This window comes from Lutjanus erythropterus, chromosome 21, assembly GCF_056507025.1.
Source record: "Lutjanus erythropterus isolate fLutEry1 chromosome 21, fLutEry1.hap2, whole genome shotgun sequence".
In the NCBI taxonomy this organism is placed as follows: domain Eukaryota; kingdom Metazoa; phylum Chordata; class Actinopteri; order Lutjaniformes; family Lutjanidae; genus Lutjanus; species Lutjanus erythropterus.
In genome coordinates, this window is record NC_139337.1 from 6,375,896 (window position 1) to 6,394,861 (window position 18,966).

The following is an 18,966-nucleotide window of genomic DNA, read 5'->3' on the forward strand; positions in this document are numbered from 1 at the left end:
TCCCACTCAGACTCCACTACACACATCCCTGGGCAAACAGAGCAGATGCTCAAAGCTTCCAACAGGAATGATGCCATGAGTTTGTCGACAGTGCGAGTAAATCACACTGATGTCTTTGTCATGGGAAGTTGCAAGGAAAATGTGATGGCAGAAAAGCTAATGACTAGTGTTGGTTGTCTATGGGATGCTCTTGGGCAAAAACTTGATCATTATCTGCTCCAAGGCAGCTGTTAGGTCTGAGTCTGAAGAGTGAAACTGTTTAAATATAAACTGATGGAAACACTAAGCATGGTCAGTTGACTCTTCAAACATAAATAACAATCAAATAGGAATCTACAATGCTTTTGACAGTGCTAAGCTGCCACAATAAATACTCACAATGTATAATTGTGGAGAGAATTCTTGCTTTCTGCTAACTTTCTGCCAAGATTGCTAACATTTGTGAGTCCCGAGTGGCAGGGAAAGGGCGGGTGAATACTAGTTGTTACTAGGGTTGTCACAATACCAGAATTTTAAACTTCAATACTATACTAGTATAAAGAAATACTCTATACCTCTTTCGATACTACAGCAAAAAGAATAAAAAGTCCTAGGTACATCAAATAGGATAATGTTTGTCCTTTTTTTTTTTAAATTAACAACTGGCACAGAAAAAAGTACTGAAAAATGTCAAATTTCAGGCAGGAAAATAAAGACTATTTTGAATGGAGGTCTTGAGTGAGCACTTCGACCTTCTTTTTTTATTGCTTTGGAACTTTTAATACTATCGAAATTATAAATATAGTATCGTTTAAATCGCATGGCACTGAAAAAGTATTCAAGTATTGATATTCTTGACAACCTTAGCTTTTAGCACCAGGACAGAGGTACAGAGTACTGCCTTTGCTGACCTCCCATGTCCCACAGATCCTCATTTACAGCTACACTACAGCTTTTGTCATATTTAAGTCTTGATTGTGGAGCACTTTGTTGATAATTCTCCATCTGTAATTGCAATGTCTTTGCTGTTGTAATTTGACAGACCCACAGACACAAATTTCCTGAAGACTAACAGAAACGAACTAACTTGCTAACTTCTTCCTTGCATGAAAAATACCAGATGCACTTTCTATAATACAAAAACAGAAAGAAAGACTCTTTCCATTATTTGTTAAATCTAAGTGATATTGTTTGGAATGAGTTTGCTGGGCCAGGCTCATCTGCCCCTCACTGAGCTCTTGTTACCTCCAACAGTTCTATTTTATGGATATTACAATCAGATTAGTCATTGCTTTGAGAATGGTCATTACATGAATCAGGTCCTTTCTAAAATTACAAAGTACCGGGCTATAAAGTTTTTGTTAATATGGTAATTTCTCTTTTGTCTGGGAGGGCATATTCAAGCTACTGCACTGTGTGTGCCAACAGCAGCTACCAGCCTGCACTGGCAGACTCTTGCAGGCATTAAAAGTTGCTTCAAAATCCTTTAACTACGTGTTGATAGCATGGTGGACTCTCGTTAGCATAGCCAGTGGGACAGAAGTGACAACACCTCCATAATTCTATATACAGGGCTGTAGCTTTTTACGAGGCACTTTCGTACAGCAGATTGCTGGTGCGTGTGTCCACGTCTCCAGTATAAACAGTGGAAAGTGAAATGTGCAGAGGGAGGGGCTGAATTGGCAAAGCACTCCTCAGAAGTATCAGGAGACAGCTGGCGCCATCTCTCTGTTTCTCCCTCTCTCTTTTCACCACCAACAACGCTTTCAGATTACGTGAGAAACACAGCCTCTGACAGTCACCGTTTCTTTCTCTCACTCTTTGTTTCTCCCACCTCTCACCCACTGGTTTTTCCTCGCTTTTCAGAGCTGTGCTGTTTTCCTGCCTCTTAGTCATCTTGCCCTCTTTTCCCCATAGTTTGTTTCTCTTGCTCCTGCTCTGCTGTCTGTTCACAGGTGGAAAATGTCCAGCTGATGCTTTGGCCGTAGCCCAGGGAGTTGCTGACTTTATTACCATGGCAGCTCTTTATCACCATGGAAGCCGTTTATCGTTGCCATGACCAGCGTCCTGTTACCTGGTCCTGCTCCAGTTGGCATGTGTGTAGACATAAATACACTCTTGTCACTGGAGAGAATTCTCCAAGGGCTTCCCCCATTTGCTTTACTCTAAAACACATCTTACTGTTAAGGTTAATTCAGGTAAGGTATATTTAAAATGTTACAAAGCAGCTGTTATGTTTTTAACTTTGATGTGACTTTTATACGAATAGTTTTAAAGGTACTAAGCTGTAACCTAAGCACAGTTATATATTCATCTTCTGTTAATACAATCTGGAAACACACCGAATGTACCATACTGCATTCTCTGTGCTTCAGCACTCACCACAACAAGAAATCTGGCACTAAAATGTTGCAAGAGGCACAAAATACATGGACTTATCAGTAAACAGTAGTCAGGTCACTCACACATAACAACTGACACAGAAGCATGAGCTTGTGGGTGCCAAAAGATCCATACACAATACAAAAACAGATACTGAGGCCAACTGAGAAACAGCTACTTTATAGTGACAAAAGCGTTCAAACACCTACAAGCAGATATAGTACTCTTTCCACCCCAATACATGCAACCTAACAACAGCACCGCAACTAACACACCATATACTTGTAGGTTTTGTAAAGAATCCGACCACCACAACTAAGTGTACTCACAGTGACCTACTTTTTGGTCCTTCTCTTCATCTGTATTACTACATCACTGTCAGCTCGAACTTTTATGTAAAATAACACACACTTTCCTCCCCATACATGAACAGACACTGTACTGTAAGTCAACAGGCCAACAACAAGGAGGTGCACACACTCTCTCCGACTTCCACACAAACACACTCTAAGAAACTTTTCTCCCTACCATCTTTGCGGTAAAGGTTGATCTCCACTTTCCTCTCCTCCGATCCAAGCAGGGCCTGCGCCATCTGGGCGATGGCCAGTCGCTTGGTGTCAGGTCCGTACAGGAAGTTACACGTGCATGGCTTCTGCATGATCTCCGCGCGCGAGTAACCACACATGTGGCAGAAGCCATCGTTGCAGAAGATGATGGCGCAGTTCTCCACTCTCGCGTTGGCTATGACGAACTTGCGACCTGTGGGTGGAATGAGAAAAGTTTGGCTTACTTTTCACAGAGACGGCAACACAGAAATTTAAATAATGGTACTGAAGTGTGGGTGACAGAGAAAAACAAAACAACAAATGAAGGCAAGGAAAAAAATGTGAGAATTACAGTATAATGAGCCTTCAGGAGAAATAGGTCATTAGACTTTAACCTCAGTCAAAACTGAATTTTATGTAAACATATGTGGCCAACTATCTGGCATTTTCAGATAATCTTATAATGAATAAGATACGATACAATAAGGTAAGATTTGTTGGATTGCTCCAAAGATTACAGTAACATGAGAATAACAACAATATAGTACCAAATAAGTGAAATATAAAATATAAAGTATATAGTGAGTAAATGCAAAGAAACTGTGCCTTATAGAATAACAATAGAACTATGATAAGTTATCAAACAAAGCAAGCAAAAACAGAAAAAGTAATATTGAAAGTGATACAGTTTGATGGCCACAGGCAGAAACAAACCACATGAACTATATATATATATATATATATATATATATATATATATATATATATATATATATATATATATATATATATATATATATATATATATACATCTGCTGCAACAAATTACTTTCATCATCAATTAACAATCAATTGATTATTTTCGTGATCAGTCAATCAGTTGTTTAATCTATAAAATGTCAGAACCCACTGATATGGGTTATGAGAATAAAATACAGACTCAACTTTTCACAGCAGCCATTTTGAAATGAAATATTAGTGTAAACACAGGTGTTACCAATGACAATTAAGTTCCCTTCCATCCAGGTCAAACATGTGCATGTAGCCTCACTGGAAAGCGTCTGCTACACCAAATGGAACAGGAGCTTAATTAGTACCACTGTTAACACCTGTGTTTACCCGACTATTTCAGTGCCTGAAAAAAAGGTCTAGAGTGAGAATAATGTTACAAGAACCAAAGCTCTGATTTGAGGAACATGTTGACCTGGAAAAGACAGGCCTTCTTCACAGCATTTTGACTTGTCATAGCAGGAAACCACAAGTGTAATCACTGATAGTAATAAAGACAGCCAATTAGTCTTAACAGTATCAGGGCTGGCTAACTGTATGGCTTACTGGAATGGAGCCATCATTAATTAAAGTTAACAGTAACATCTGTGCTTTTTCCTGCTAAACAAGACAAAATGTCTACAGAAATGTTGTGAGGAAAAGCTAAAAGAAAGTCGTACATTTCAACAGAAGATAAATGTTAGTTTAGTGAAAATATAGCTGAGTTAATACTTTTCGTTTTTACTCTCACATTAACCCAGTTAACGCTAGTTTAAGCATGCACAGAGCACCTTTATAAGCATTTCCCCAGACTGGTGAAGCCCAGTTAGCAAGGAATGCTAATTACTGTACTCATTAAAGAGGACAGAAATCACCTGCGTGTTTAGCATATACAGCAGTCTTGCTACCTTAAAAAGACAAATTTTCAAACCTAATAAGCTGTGTGAAGCTGTGAAGTTATTTTGTTACTAAATGAAATGAAGCGTTCACAGACCTTGTCCCCTTTTCAGACACGTTCTAATCCAGTGTTTCCCATCATCCCTGGTCCTCACAGCTCACTGTCCTGCATGTTTTAGATGTCTCCCTGCTCCAACACACCTGATTCAAATGATCAGCTCGTTATCAGGCTTCTGCAGAGGCTTGATGACGAGCTGATCATCTGAATCAGGTGTGTTGGAGCAGGGACACATCTAAAACATGCAGGACAGTGGACCCTGAGGACCAGGGATGATGGGAAACACTGCTCTAATCAATATGAATTTCTCATCTGAAAGGGTTTTCACTGTTTCGACACCTGCTCCTACCCTCCTCAAGAAATTTAGCTTCCTGCTGCCACACCAAATTCAAAATAAGAGTGAAACTTTCAAAATAAAATTAAAGTAACACTGGCATTATTAAAAACTGCAATAGCATATGCTCTTCAGTGTCACTATAGGTCATTCACAGTTGGCTTATTGAACTTTTATGAAGTGATTTTAATGTTAATGGTCTATTAAATCTGTATAATAGACTATTATATCTAGAAATGTATAACACTTCTACAATTCACCTTAACGCCAAGTGTGTGTGTCCATAGATTTGCATATATGAGTTTATAATTGTGGTCAAAAGTATAAACCGCAGCTGCAACCTTGGTAGCTCCGTTTCCCTCAGAGCTCTGATGTGTGTGTCTCTCTCTAAACCACTTACTGTAGAAGGAGCCATTTAACTCCATGGCCTCTGCTCAATGTCAGTGGATGATCTGAATGCACTCAGAGAGCTGCTGTTGTGACTACACACACAAAAAAACAGACACACTTGCACATACTCCCTTACCCAGCGCACGGACTCTTCACTTACAAAGCTTTGTGAATAAACTACAAGGCGCCAGTTTGTGTGAGGTGAATCTCTCATGTGACTTGTGGGAACACACACGGACAACATAATAGGGTGTGGACGTGATTGTGTTTGTGCTGTGATGGTCTGACAGACTAATAGATTGCCTCCACTAAACAGCTTTAAGCCACTGAAGAGCCCCAATGTTCCCTGTTACTTTCACTCTGTGAGGAATACTGCACTCATAAATAGTCATATAGATGGTTAGAGGGAAGCAGGAATGGCTGGTGACAGAAAAGAGTGGGTGAAGTGAGAAACAACAGGAGGGCTGGATGACTGAGGATGAATAAATGGATGGAAATGGGATGGATGCATAGAAAGTCTTCGGGTATGAAGGAAGAATGACAGAAGAACAGGAGATAAATTGAGTAAAGGGTGGGTAGAGGATGGAAAACAAGTGAAACAGAAGCAAGATAATGAACGGAGGGAGACTTGGAGAAAAAGATATGGCAGAGTGGGGATAGAGGAGAAGTGATCCGTCCAGAAATGGAAGAAGAATCTGACCACATTTCTCAGCAATTAGCCTGCATCAAGTAAATGGACTGGAGACTGTAGTGAAAAACCAGTCATGATTTCTCTAAGGCTTTGTGAGAACATTTTAACATGGTGGCTGTGAATTCAGTTGAATTGAACTAATAAAAACTTAATTTATCCCCATAACGGCAATTGTGTGTAGCAGCTTGTCATCCGGATCAACAGATGCACACAAAACAGATAAGAAAAGAAAGGAGGGACACTATCAATTTTCTTTTTTTAATGCTTTTCATTGTGAAAACCACGGATTTGGGCACTTAGGGAGAATCAGGATTTGTCCTCAAAGTTGCAATCTGTTTGGTTCCGTCTGCTGAGGTTTTCAGCAAAGATAACGGCCACTCTGATGGTCTGGAAATGCATTTGAAAGCCACTAACGAGGCCACACATCAAGCAAGATATTTCCATTATAATGAGAACAAACTTTAAGGCACAAAACTATTTTTCAGTAGAAGATTGCAGTTGGGAGGTGTTTGTCAGAGGGGTTTCGGCGAGAAGCTCGGATAAAAGGACAGAGTCATGACCATTAAGCTTTTTAGGTGACATAAATAACTTTACTTCAGCCTCAATATTATTGTTGCGGTGAACAAGCCAGGCAGGTCCTTAATGCACCCTGGGTCACAAAGAAAAAAAAAAAAAAAAAACAGCCTGACACTTTTGGTAATTTCCATTCCATGTTGGGAGATTCTCACAAAGGCGGACGGTGATAAATCTTCCTCAAGGACTTCAGTCTGTGAAAAGGGAAGAGCGCCTCATTGCTGCAGTGAACTCTGAGCGATTTTGTCCCTGTAATTGCTTCTCGCTCAGTATGTTAAGACTTCAGACCTTGATCACAATGAACCTAAAACACAGTGCCAGCTAACAGGAAACTGGGTTTAAAATGCTGCTGAAAGGTAAAGCATAATCACTGCATTTTTTCCGTGAGTTTGTGCTCAGAATTTGTCATCAAAACGAGGGACGAACAGATGTATGAGCACAGTCGTCCTATAAATCTAGACAAGTGCTGGATGGAGCAGCTAAAGCATGACAAGTGAAAAAAAATAATCAATACACTTGCTATAACTCAGAGTGAGAGCTCTGAATGATGCCAATGTACCAATGAGTACTATGAGTATTCTGCAATACATCAGGCTGTGACAAAATACGACCAGTGGGACTGAATAGGATCAATCAGGCAGCTTGATTCACTAACAATTCAATCACCACCATCTCTCAAAACTTTTTGTACAACTTTGTTGTTAAATGAAAAAATGAAATACATTAAAATCTAAAAATGTATTCACATACAATAGACACCACAGCAGGGGTGAGTGGGGGGCAGATAGCCTTCAGGTTTTCAGTCTGCACAAAGACTCAGGACGAGGAGAGAAAAAGAATTCATCAGTGAAAACTCCACTGAGGTGATTGGCTGGAAATGAAAACCTGCTGACTCTTGGCTCTCCGCGGCACATAGTTGGCCACCGCCGCACCACAGAGAAGCTGGGTCCAAAATCACTCCTTTATTCGGTTATTTGCCACTTCCTATATAAGAGACAATCAGTAGTTTCCATTACTGAGCTGCAAATTGAAAAAAGACACTTAAAAGTCAGGTGTAGTGTAGCGCGGCTTTAATGTTTGCATCTATGAAATATGATGCAATGTGGGAAAGTTATGTGCATGCTGGGCACCTTGATTGCATGCCATTCCCCATCCTCTCCCATCAAAGTGAATCACTAATATTTTTCTAAGCTCATATTGGCAACGCTCGCCAAAGATAAACAGTGTCATGGTTGGGGACCACGCCACAGTGTTTTTCCTGGTGTTTCCTGTTGTGAGTTCACTCATTTGCCAGTGTGCCACTTAAAGCGAAACAGCGAGGGCTGCAAAATCTTCAAATGGAGTGTAATATGTCAGCCAGTGGTGGCATTCACATAGTTATCAGCTGACAAAACAATGTCAGTCGAAAATGAAACAGCCATGGTTGCTTTCCTAGATTGCAAATAATCACCAGCAGACACCAGACAGTAATGTTCATAACATGATTTCATGTAAACCTGAATCATATTCATCTGTTCTCTGTGTTATAAACTTTTTTGTATTTGTGCGGGCAATGTGGTTGGTGGGCGTGGCTTTCACTGTGTCAAATGAGTGGGGCATTCACCATTTAAATGGTGAGCAGCCTATTCTTACTTTAACTCAGTTCTAATTATTACTACTATCCACTACACTGTTAGAAATAATAGGTAGGTGATTATTTCTAACAGTGTGCTTAAGTTCAATTCATAAAAGATATTGAACATTAAAAAAAATCTTGCTTAAGCAGGTTCTGAAAAGAAAATTAGTAACTTAAGCACTTGTGATCTATAAATCTCAACTTAATTCACCTGCCTTACGATCAGTGATTCCCTTTATTGAATGCAGCACAAATAAGGGTTTCATCAGGAACACTGAAAAAAGAAGAGACAAGCTGACAAGTTGAGACAACTTTCAAAGTAACCGTCTTCACAAAACTCTTCACAGAACTCTGTCCTAACGGCGAGTCATGGACGGATCATTGTGCCGTTCATGGTTTGTCTAAAAGCCTCGTTAGCTTGCCTGTCTTACCTGTTTGCCAGTTTGTTTACCTGCCTGCCTAGAGACTCATACTGGTTTTCCCTTTCTCCAGAAATTCCTGCCAGCATACCTGCTTCGCCAGTTTGCCCAGCCCACCTGCCAGCTCTCTTTCTCAGATTACCCTTTGCCAAGCTTAACCCCCTGGATACCTCTCCCCTCATCTCAGCCCAAACCCCTGCCAGTCTCCATCTCGCCATTCCTGTTTATTCTGATTATAAACGATGCCTGCCCAGCGCCTGCATTTGGGTTCTGCCTCAGATTCGTGACAAAAAGCCTAAACTTCAAGTTCAAGAACTGTCTTAATTACATTCCTTACACCTGCAATAACTGTTAATTTGGCCACTTGGGGGCAGCAAAAAACACGCTGTGATCACAACACTGACATATAATCACCATCTAAGTTGATATGGCTGATATTGATATGACTTATTAACATGTATCCAGCAGTAACACAGCAACATTAGAATTCATCTGGAGTCGTGTTTGGATCCACCCAGCAAATGTCTAAAATAATGGTCCAATATTCATTCTTTTTTAGCTTTGTTTTTGAAGTCCCGCCTAACTCCTGAGGGAAATATCTGACTCTTTAGCTGATAAATGCTCCACTGTGTTCCCTGCTAGTCTTCTCGTCTTCTTTTTGGTGCAGAGCACGTAGTGTACAGTGAGGTTTTAGTGCCTTTTCTCTGAAAACAGCTGCCTGCTGAAATAGTGAGACCGGACCAAAACAGTAAAGTTGCAGCTGGATGGATGAGCTGAAACTTGCAATAAAGCTCTGCAAAGCCAAAGGGAGCTGTAAATTTGGGTGATAATTTTCTGTAGGTTCATCACTACGAGCAACACCTTTCTCTTTGTTTTCACACTGTCATTTGATACGTTGTTATCTTAAAAATATCGATTATACTGTAGCTGCTTTTAGTTCTGCAGACTGAACTGTACTTTGCAGGTATAACCTTAACTATGACCCAGGAGAAATCTTTAGAGCTCAGTCTCCATCATGTTCTGAACTCTCCAGCTGTACTCCTCTGACTTCATCAATTCAGCAGACCAAGAGCCTCATTTATAAAAAATGTGCTTAGATTTATACTTGAACTTGGTCTTCAGACTGTGTGCTTAGGTTCGGCTCATAAAAGATACTGAGCATAAAAAACAGCAATGTTTTGAGAAGAACATTTGTATCTTGATAGAAAACGCAGAACTTCAAGACAAATATCTTTACTAATTCTTAAACTCTTAAATTTTGAAATAAAGTTTTAAAAGAAAAAAGTTTTGGAAACAAAACATTTTGTATTTTAGAAGTTGTGAAAAGTGAAAGTGAATAATGACTAATAACTTTATATTTTCAGTTGTAACGATTTCATTTGCAGGGAGCCAATGATGATAAATCAGGCAAACAATTTTTGAAATACATAACCCTGGCTTTCTTAAATTCAAAGATTCAAGTTTTTCTAAAGAAGAAAAGTCAATTATTAAAACAATAAAAGATTAAGGGTCGGCAAAACTTTTTTGAGCTTATTTGAGTTCGACTTAAAACTCAAACAGTCACCTTGAAATGAGTTTTCTCTACTTTCTTTCTTTTTGATTTTTTAATTTTATTTATTTATTTCTTTTTTCTTAAATAGTGAATAGCCATGGACCAAAAGAGAGAAGCGAACCTGTTGGAAGATGAGATCATGGCGATGGTGGAGGAGATCGAAGCCAGACAACACGTATTATTCAGTGGGCTGACAAAACAAAGACAATCACGTAGCTTGGAGTGTGTTAGTATTAATTCCTCACACCATTAATAGATCATTCCTGTCACATTGTTTATAAAGCTGATGCCAAGTGCACCACTGGCTGTAATACCCCAACATAACCAGCAGGAAAATGCCTTAGTAAGTAAGTTTTTTTAAAACTTGAGATCATACTTAAGATCAAAATTAATTAATCATAAGGCCTCATGAAAAAAATAAATGTTCTCTAGAATTACAGGTTGCTTTCTTCTAATGTATCCAAACACTCCTTAGAAATTTTTATTAAGCAAGAAGTGAGATGCATGTATGCTTCTGGTATTGATCACGTCTCCTTCACCACAGTGTTCAATGTGATCAAACTTCAAATCACAAATCATAAAATAATATGAGTCAAGCTTGTTTTGCGATCTGATAGTTTTCACAGTCTGAGTCTTCCTCCAGCCATTAACATTTGGGAGAAGGTAATGCATCACACATTCCCCTATGATGAATGAATGGATGAAAATTAAAACAAACTCCACAGACTGAGGCAATTCTTCTTGCTAAGTGTTCTTCATTAGGCTTGATTATGAAATGGCCCCTGAACAGGAATTATCCTTTAACAAGGAAGAGGGTAGGAAGTCATTATTCCCTGTAAATGATGTCTCAGAAGCAGTTCACAGAGGTGATGCATAGCAATTCTCCCTCTGAAGCACTGATTTATAAGTCATTTCATAACCACTGAGAAGACACCAGTCTGCAATAGTCAGACATTTCTGCACACTTCATTTCTTTTCAGAATCACCTTTTGGCCAGTGATATTAAGGACTCCTGTGTCTGACTCAAGCTATTTGTCCAGCACATTGTTCTGGAGGAACTGTTGAGCCGCCGCAGTCATCATGATGTTGGAATGAGTTTGGAGGCTGCAGCTAAATGATTTATGGATGTTGGAAAGATTTGTTTCTGTATCAATTGTTGAGCCATAACGTGGATATATGGGTTATGACTGTATCGACTGAGTGCACTTTGTGTGTATGTGTGGCACAGGGTGTTGTGTTTACTATCTCTCAGCAGGCACGAACATGAAATTTCTACAAGAACAGATGACGATGCGTCAAACACAGACTTGGAGCAGAGAGAGTAAGGAGGGAATAGAAAGCAGCGAGACAAAACACAGTGTGACCCTGTGTTCAAAATACGGAGACACAGCATGTACCTCACGAGCCGATAAATAAAAGGCCTCTAATCAAGAGAGCAGTCACGGAGAGCAGACAAAATACGCTCACCCAGCATGCTGGTGAGGATCAGCACTTACAGAGCAGCCTACATTTATATACAAGCCAAAATCATAATGTATTCATCATCAAATTATACATAGAGGCTGAATACAAAACACAAATGTGTAAAAGTGACTTCACACATAATATTTGTTAGCTGGTTTGTCTCAAAAATAAATAGAGAGACAGTCCTCATCAGGATACTGTCCCTAATCCTAAACTTGACTTATTAAAGCTGCTACAAGGAACTTTTATATTCTACTAAAGGTCCCTGTTGACAAAAGCATAATCACAAAATATATGTCAAAATTAAAACAACTAAAAGAAAAATCTCCCCCTGCTTCTTTTTAGCAGGCTAATGCACTGCTCACTCTAACTTTGCCTGGTAAACACAGGCTCTTCTGGTCTGCATGCTAGAGAATCCAACCACACAGCAGGCATTAAGAATAACTAAACAGAAGTACCCAGTCTTCTTGTTGACGGTCTAGTTTGCTTATGGAGGTCATGCAGATGCATCAGTATTAAACCCACACTGTTTCAGAACCAATTAAAGACTCCCTGAAACAGCTAAGTATTTACTTACTTATGGTACTTATACTTATACCTCCTAAGTTGTTGATTCATCCACATTGAACAAAACAATACATTGCTTGTATTTGTCCTCCAGAAGGTCACTTTTGCCATCACTTATCAGTACTTTCCTAAAACTGTGATAAAATCAGTGTTGCAAAAATAAAGCCATGCCTTTTTTCACATTGTTCTGGTTAAAGGGTCAATTAGGTGCAAAAACAACTGAAAATATCATGGTTTTGGTTAAAATTACTTCTTGGTTAAATGGACATTACATTACATTTGCTCTCTACAGTAAAGAGGGTCATTCTGAGGCACTGGGCTGGGAGGGGGAGGGCAACCCTGCTTACTCTGAAAGGTTCACTGACCCATCAGAAACTGCCTCTTATGATTGACTAATATACGAAATAAATAGGACAAATTGACATCCATACAGACATTTCTAACACAGCTAAGGCTCTGTTGCAGGTCAAGTATTCACCATGGTATTTCTATGTATCATGAGGGTCTGTATGTGCATACATGTATGTATATTTATTTGTGAATACCTTTCTGTAAAGTGTACTTGACTTCCTTTTTGGTGTCTATGAAGGAATATAAGGAATCATACTTGAAAAAAATGCAGTAGTCTAAACAGTACAGTTTACACGCTAAATAGCTAAGGGGTGCTAGCATTACAGCTCAGCCAAGGAAGATGCCATAGATGTTTACATCACAAACTGCCACAAGCATGAGCCTTTCATTCATGACTAGATGCACATTGCACAGAGATACAGTTGGCAGATGTAATTCAGCAGAAAATAATAGTTCCTACATTGTACATGAAACAGATCACAACAAGGTCTGTACATTATCTTGAGTAGCCTGGTTATGATTTCCAGACATAGACATCCCTGTTGAGTTTTTCATAGTATTTTTTGGTGCTTTGAGCACCGCAGGCGAAGTATCATTCTATTATATTCAAGAGAAGGTTGATACCTCCAAATCTCAGCACCCAACATCAAAACAAACCAGATGGATGAACAAAACTACAGGTAAGAGGAAAAATATGTATTTTTGATTCTTGGGCAAACTCCCTTTAAGGTTAGGGGACGGTCATGGATATAGTTAAAAGAAACCAATGTTGACAGGAAACAGGAAGTGAACAGTGGTCTCCAAAAGTCCGCCATCCACTCCAACACCTCTTCCAGCACGCTCCCATTTTTCAGCTACATTGTATTACAATGTGGGTTTTGTTTTTCTTGCCATTGTTTTTTTCACTAAAAATAATATTCTGCTCACCAAAGTGGTCTCAAAAGAGGGAGCAGTCACGTAATCAGGCAGGTTGCAAACAAAGGTTAATGTAAAATTATTCACCAAGCTGTCCGCTGTAACCGGTTAACACACTGGCTTTAACTTTAATCTATCATACTTACATTAAGTGATGGCAGTGTCCACAGCAGGTTAAGGGTGCACACACTCACCCACATCATTACCAGTTACTTTGCAGTCTCTTAAATTACATAAAACACAATCAGTTTGTTTGGTTTAGAATTAATATATTAGCACCTTTAATGAAACTCTGTTTTCTGGATGAAGCGCACACATTTAGTTTGCACTGGTTTGTCATGTATCCAGATAGTGTAATTAAGTAAATATTCATTAATTTGTCTTTGTTTTTGAGTTACCTGGCTGCTGAGTTCCCCTGTTCTCCAGTTCCTGGTCTGACCAAAGATGGGGCTTAGGGCGGAGCCTGGTTTTGCAGAGGCCCAAGCAAGGACCATACCAAGAGCTCTGACTGCATGGGGGGGATCAGGGTTTCCTTTTGTTGACTTTTAGTTGTTTTCTATGCTGTCCTTCCCTGTGTGTATTTATTGGTGTGATGAGTTAGTATACATGTTGTTCTCAGGACTAATTCTGATAAGTCTGTAAGTTGAGTTAGTGCATTGTTTTGCTAACCTTATTTTTCATTTGTTTTGCTGACCTTGTTTAAGAGTCATTACTTTGATAAATCTTTGTGTGTGTGTGTGTGTGTGTGTGTGTGTGTGTGTGTGTGTGTTTTCCTGTGCAGTTAGGGATTAGAAACATCATGAATGTACTCACTTTGAGTTTTATCACCAAATAAGTGGTAGTCAAAATTGTTTTCATCTAACTATTCATGTTTCTTGGTCTTTTAGACCCATTATTGGCCTTGTTGCCACTTTCTAAGATTTAATAAAACTGATCGGTTATAGTTTTACAGAAACAAAACCCAAGTTGTAATAAACCATAGATTTCATTTAAAGGACCAGTGTATAGGATTTAGTGGCATCTAGAGGTGAGGTTGCAGATTGCAACCAACTGAATACCCCTTGCCTCACCCTCCCTTTCCAAGTGTCCAGGACAGTGGTTCCAAACCTACAAGTTGGGCTCCCCGCTTATATAAATATGATTTTTGTAGGGGAAATAAACAAATAAGTATTTGCTGATGCTATGATAAACTTTATGTCACTAAAATTCAACTTTTTTAAAATCTTTTCTTTTTTATAAGCTGCTTCCACAATTTTTTGTTAAGGAGTTGCCACTTCAACATAAACATAAAGACATGAAACTGCCACATTGCCTGGAAAAAAAACATTTACAGTAAAAAAAGAAAAAAAGAAAAGTACCCTCCACAGCATGCACACTTGACAGACGTCTACATGACATCAATCAAGTCAGCTGGTCTACCTTTGACCGCACTCATGCTCTCAAAGGGCTTCACAGAACCCTAAGTCCTGTCAGCAAAATCAGAATTTTCCCATTTCTTTCTCTCCCTCTCCTAAATCACCCATCAATCAAAGTCATGCACCAAGAATCAAAACTGACTTTGCCCATTTTTCTAACATAAAGTGAACATCCATCAACACAGTGCTCCACAATGAAAATGTCCATGCCCATATCTCCCCGCGTTAAGCACACGATTATCGCACTCTCTCCCCACTTCCTTCATAAAGCAGACATATCATCTATCAAGGCTACACGCCCTGCATTCAACAGGCTCTCCTCATGGGAGACATAAACCGGTGGAAGGGCCTGTTCACATATTCATGGAAACAGTGGAGATCGGTTGTGTGGATGCGCTCGATAGCCTGCCTCCATGAATTAGCGGCAGCAGCAGCCCTCAGAGGCTCATAAAGCTTGATGGGTTTGTCTGGCTGCAATGAGCACTAGGTAATGCAAAGACAGAAGTGTGTGTGTATGTGAGTGTGTGCTGTACATTTCATTTCCCAGCCTTTCAGTAAGTGGTTTTTAGTCACTGATAATGGCCAAAAGAACCAAGTAGATGTTTTTCCAAGCTGTTTATGAGAGACTGGATTCTCTGGAGTGCATGGTAGCTTGAAAGATGATACATGCTTGGATAAATGTAGTCATTCTTCAGACAAACAAAAACATAAAATTGATATATAACACAATCTTGATATGGACATAATGGTACATACTGACAATATTTGAATCTGGGTGGGATAGGGTTAGGAGGACAAAAAGAAAGCACAGAGTGTCACTAATGCAAAAATAAAAAAATACCTCACAATAGAGGAACTATAGTGTCGTGCAGCATAGATTTCAGACAAGAGAGAAAGCTGATATAGTGTTTGTGCTGCTCAGTGTTCAGGCAACAGCTAGACATGAGGTAAATCTAATTCTACCAGGGAGGGGGGTCAGATACTGTGTTAGTACACCGCAGGCCTTCAGAGAGGGAAATGCAAGAGATGGCAATATTTGGAACCAGCGGGCAATGTGTTCAAATTAAACAAGGGTAATGGTGGGCAGCTATGCACAGCAAGTAAAGTGTGTTTCCATTTAGTTTGGAGCATGCTCCTCTCAAAGGTGCCTTTTAATAATGTCAGCTCACGGGCAGAGGTGTTTAGCTTTCTTTGACTTCTGTTGACCTCCATCAGTATCCTGCAGGTGTCTGTGCTGTTATCTAACTCTCAACTGTCAGAAGTAGCAGTGTGGTAGCGTGGACGAGTAAAACATCATGTGTGAAAGTGTGCGATGTGACACAAGTGAATGAGCGAGCGAATGAGGACATTATGAGTCAATACAGACAAAATAAAGAGAACAATCATAAAATATTTGAAGTAACAGAGAAAAAATATTTGACAAACGGAGCAAAACTAATGACTGACAGTCCACCCATTCAAACCAAAGCAACAGCCGTATGAACATTTATTCCATGTCAAATCTATTTAGTTAAAGCTACTACAAGGAACTTTATTTTGCTGTATATTGTGCTGATTTTGGAGGCCCCTTCCCTTCACCACCATAACCACAAAATATAAGTCAAAAACAAAAGTAATCTTACTAAAAGTCTCCCTCTGCTTCTTTTTAAGTGGCTAACATACTAACCACTGTAACTTCGCCTGGAAAAATGTAAATATATGCACTTTCAGTCTGTGTGCGATAAATCATTTCATCTGATTTCTGGGAGAATCTGACCTTGGGATAGGCATTAAGAATAACTACATAGAAACAGCTGATTTTCACGCTGATGGTCTCATTTGCTTATGTAGGTCATATAGAGGCATCAGTATCCAGTGAGCGACTGAACAGACACATGAAGGATTCTTTTCATTCTATATGTAAGAAAAGTGTCCGTTACAAGTCTGTCTACAACTTCAGCACCTCAGACAACGCCATGGATTTGTCAGTACAAAGCAGTTAGCTACTGATATTTCAGAGCCACGGTCGGGGCCATAGATTCTAATGTGCACAAACCTCAGCCAGATAATGGATCGGTGAACAAACAAGTGCAAACAAGGGAAGGCATCCTCCCTCATGTGCTTTACTGATTGTATCCATTATGAGAGACATTATCAGAGATATTAAAAACCAGCACATTTGCCACGGCTGAAAGTGCTCTCGGGTTGGGTTTGTTGGGTTGTACCAGTTCTTATATCAATGTCAACATGTGTCAAATTACATCATGCTTTGTAAATAACATACATTATTCATGGTCAGTACATAATTGATCAGTGATCTGTCAGATTGCTATATCACAAGATACTCTGTGATTGTAGAAAACTATAGATTGCAACATAAGAAATATGTGTCCCTCACAATGCAATGTCCAGTGGTCATTTTTAAGGTTATTAAACCCCCCAGCAGTCTCTCCTTTTGGTGACATCATTGACCACATCTTGCCTTCTCTGTGCAATTTCCTTCTAATGAGCTTTTGAAGCTTGAGAGGAGGGAGCTGATGGAGAGGCTGATTAAAGACAAGCTGCTGCTGCTGCTGAGGAGGAAAACACCATTTCATATTCCCACTGACAAAAAACACACACGCACAAACCCACAGATTCATGAGACATGCACACGTTCCAATGCACACACACATATATAAGATCTTAGACGCACGCACTCGTTCACACGGACCCACCGACACAGACTGAATAATTCACTAAGACCAGACCTTGGGGGCTTTGCAGTCTGCCAGTTTGTGTGTGTGCATGCTGTGTGTTTGTGTGTGTGCGAGGGAGTGTGTACGTGTGAGTGAGTGTATGTGCTTGGAATCTCCCTGAGTACGCTGCGTAGGCGGATAAGGAGGGAAGCCCATGTGTTAGAAGCACAAGTCAACACAGCAGCTCTGTGCCTGCTAGCTACAGAGACAGAGAGATAAAGACAGAGCGAGCAAGTGAGATTAAGGAGGAAGGAGAAAGAAGAGAGAGATGAATGGAGAAATAAACAGGAAGAAAGGATGAAGTGGAGAGGAATGTTGAGAGGAAAGGAGAAAATAGAGAAAGAAGCAGGTGCATGTGATTGGTTGGGATACACTGACAGGCTGAAGAGATTTTTTTTTTTCTTTTTTTTGTCTCTACCCAGTTCTAAGAGTGCAATTGCCATGGAAACTGAAGATTTGACACATGCTAAATTCTCAAACACACAGAGAGAGCTGACACTCACAATGAATTCAGGCTCAATGTGGGATCTGTTATATGCAGTCTTGTATGTAGGAATCACAAACCAGTGGCAGCCTACAGATAGTGGATTACTATTAACCTAATATATATTATACAATATAAGGATACACTGCAGTGTTCGCACTGACTGAGCAATACTTAATAGTATATAGGGGTGTAACAATCCATCAATCTGGACTGATACATTGATTCAATGGTCAACAGCCATTTCTAAAGCAAGGAACTTTGATGATTTTGGCAACAACAGAAGCAGCAGCATTTTCACCGTAATAACCACAAAATATCATTTATCTACATAAAAATCTTCTCCCGCTTCTTTTTCCACTGGCTAACATGCCACTCACTGTAACTTTGATTTCAAGGAGAATCCAACCTGGTGGTGGGCCTTAAGATGGACAGAACTAGCCAATCTTCTCGCAGATCTAGAGTTAACCACGTAAGTCACACACTATAGATACATCAGTAATAACGTTTCATAACCAGTTGAAAACTTGTAGTAGCTTTAAGATAGTCTTTGTTTTGAATGCTCAGATTAGTCTTTCACCGTGTCCATTTAAATTTTTTAATACATAATGACCAGAGCTGCAACTAACGATTATAGATTTTCACATTTACGAAGCTGATATCAGAGAATTTGAAAATTCTTTCTTAAAAGATTATTCAAAACGATTAATCGATCATCAAAATAGCTAACTTTGTTGCTGGAGAGAATCCTAAACAGCGTTACCAACATTATCTTAAGTGGATAGTGTGTTGCTGCTGGCTGAAAGAGTAGTGGCAACTAAAAGTACCAGACAATAAGAGAGTTTTGCAA

At 39.5% G+C, this 18,966-nt stretch overlaps 1 protein-coding gene across 1 annotated transcript in view; it reads right to left on the bottom strand.

Annotated features, from left to right (window-relative positions):
- Positions 1-18,966, bottom strand: part of kcnh2b (potassium voltage-gated channel, subfamily H (eag-related), member 2b) — a 298,591-nt gene that overhangs the window by 253,730 nt on the left and 25,895 nt on the right. Inside the window, exon 2 of the mRNA XM_084747800.1 lies at positions 2,890-3,120. Within this exon, the coding sequence (XP_084603926.1) occupies positions 2,890-3,120 (231 nt within the window). The remainder of the gene's footprint in view (positions 1-2,889; positions 3,121-18,966) is intronic.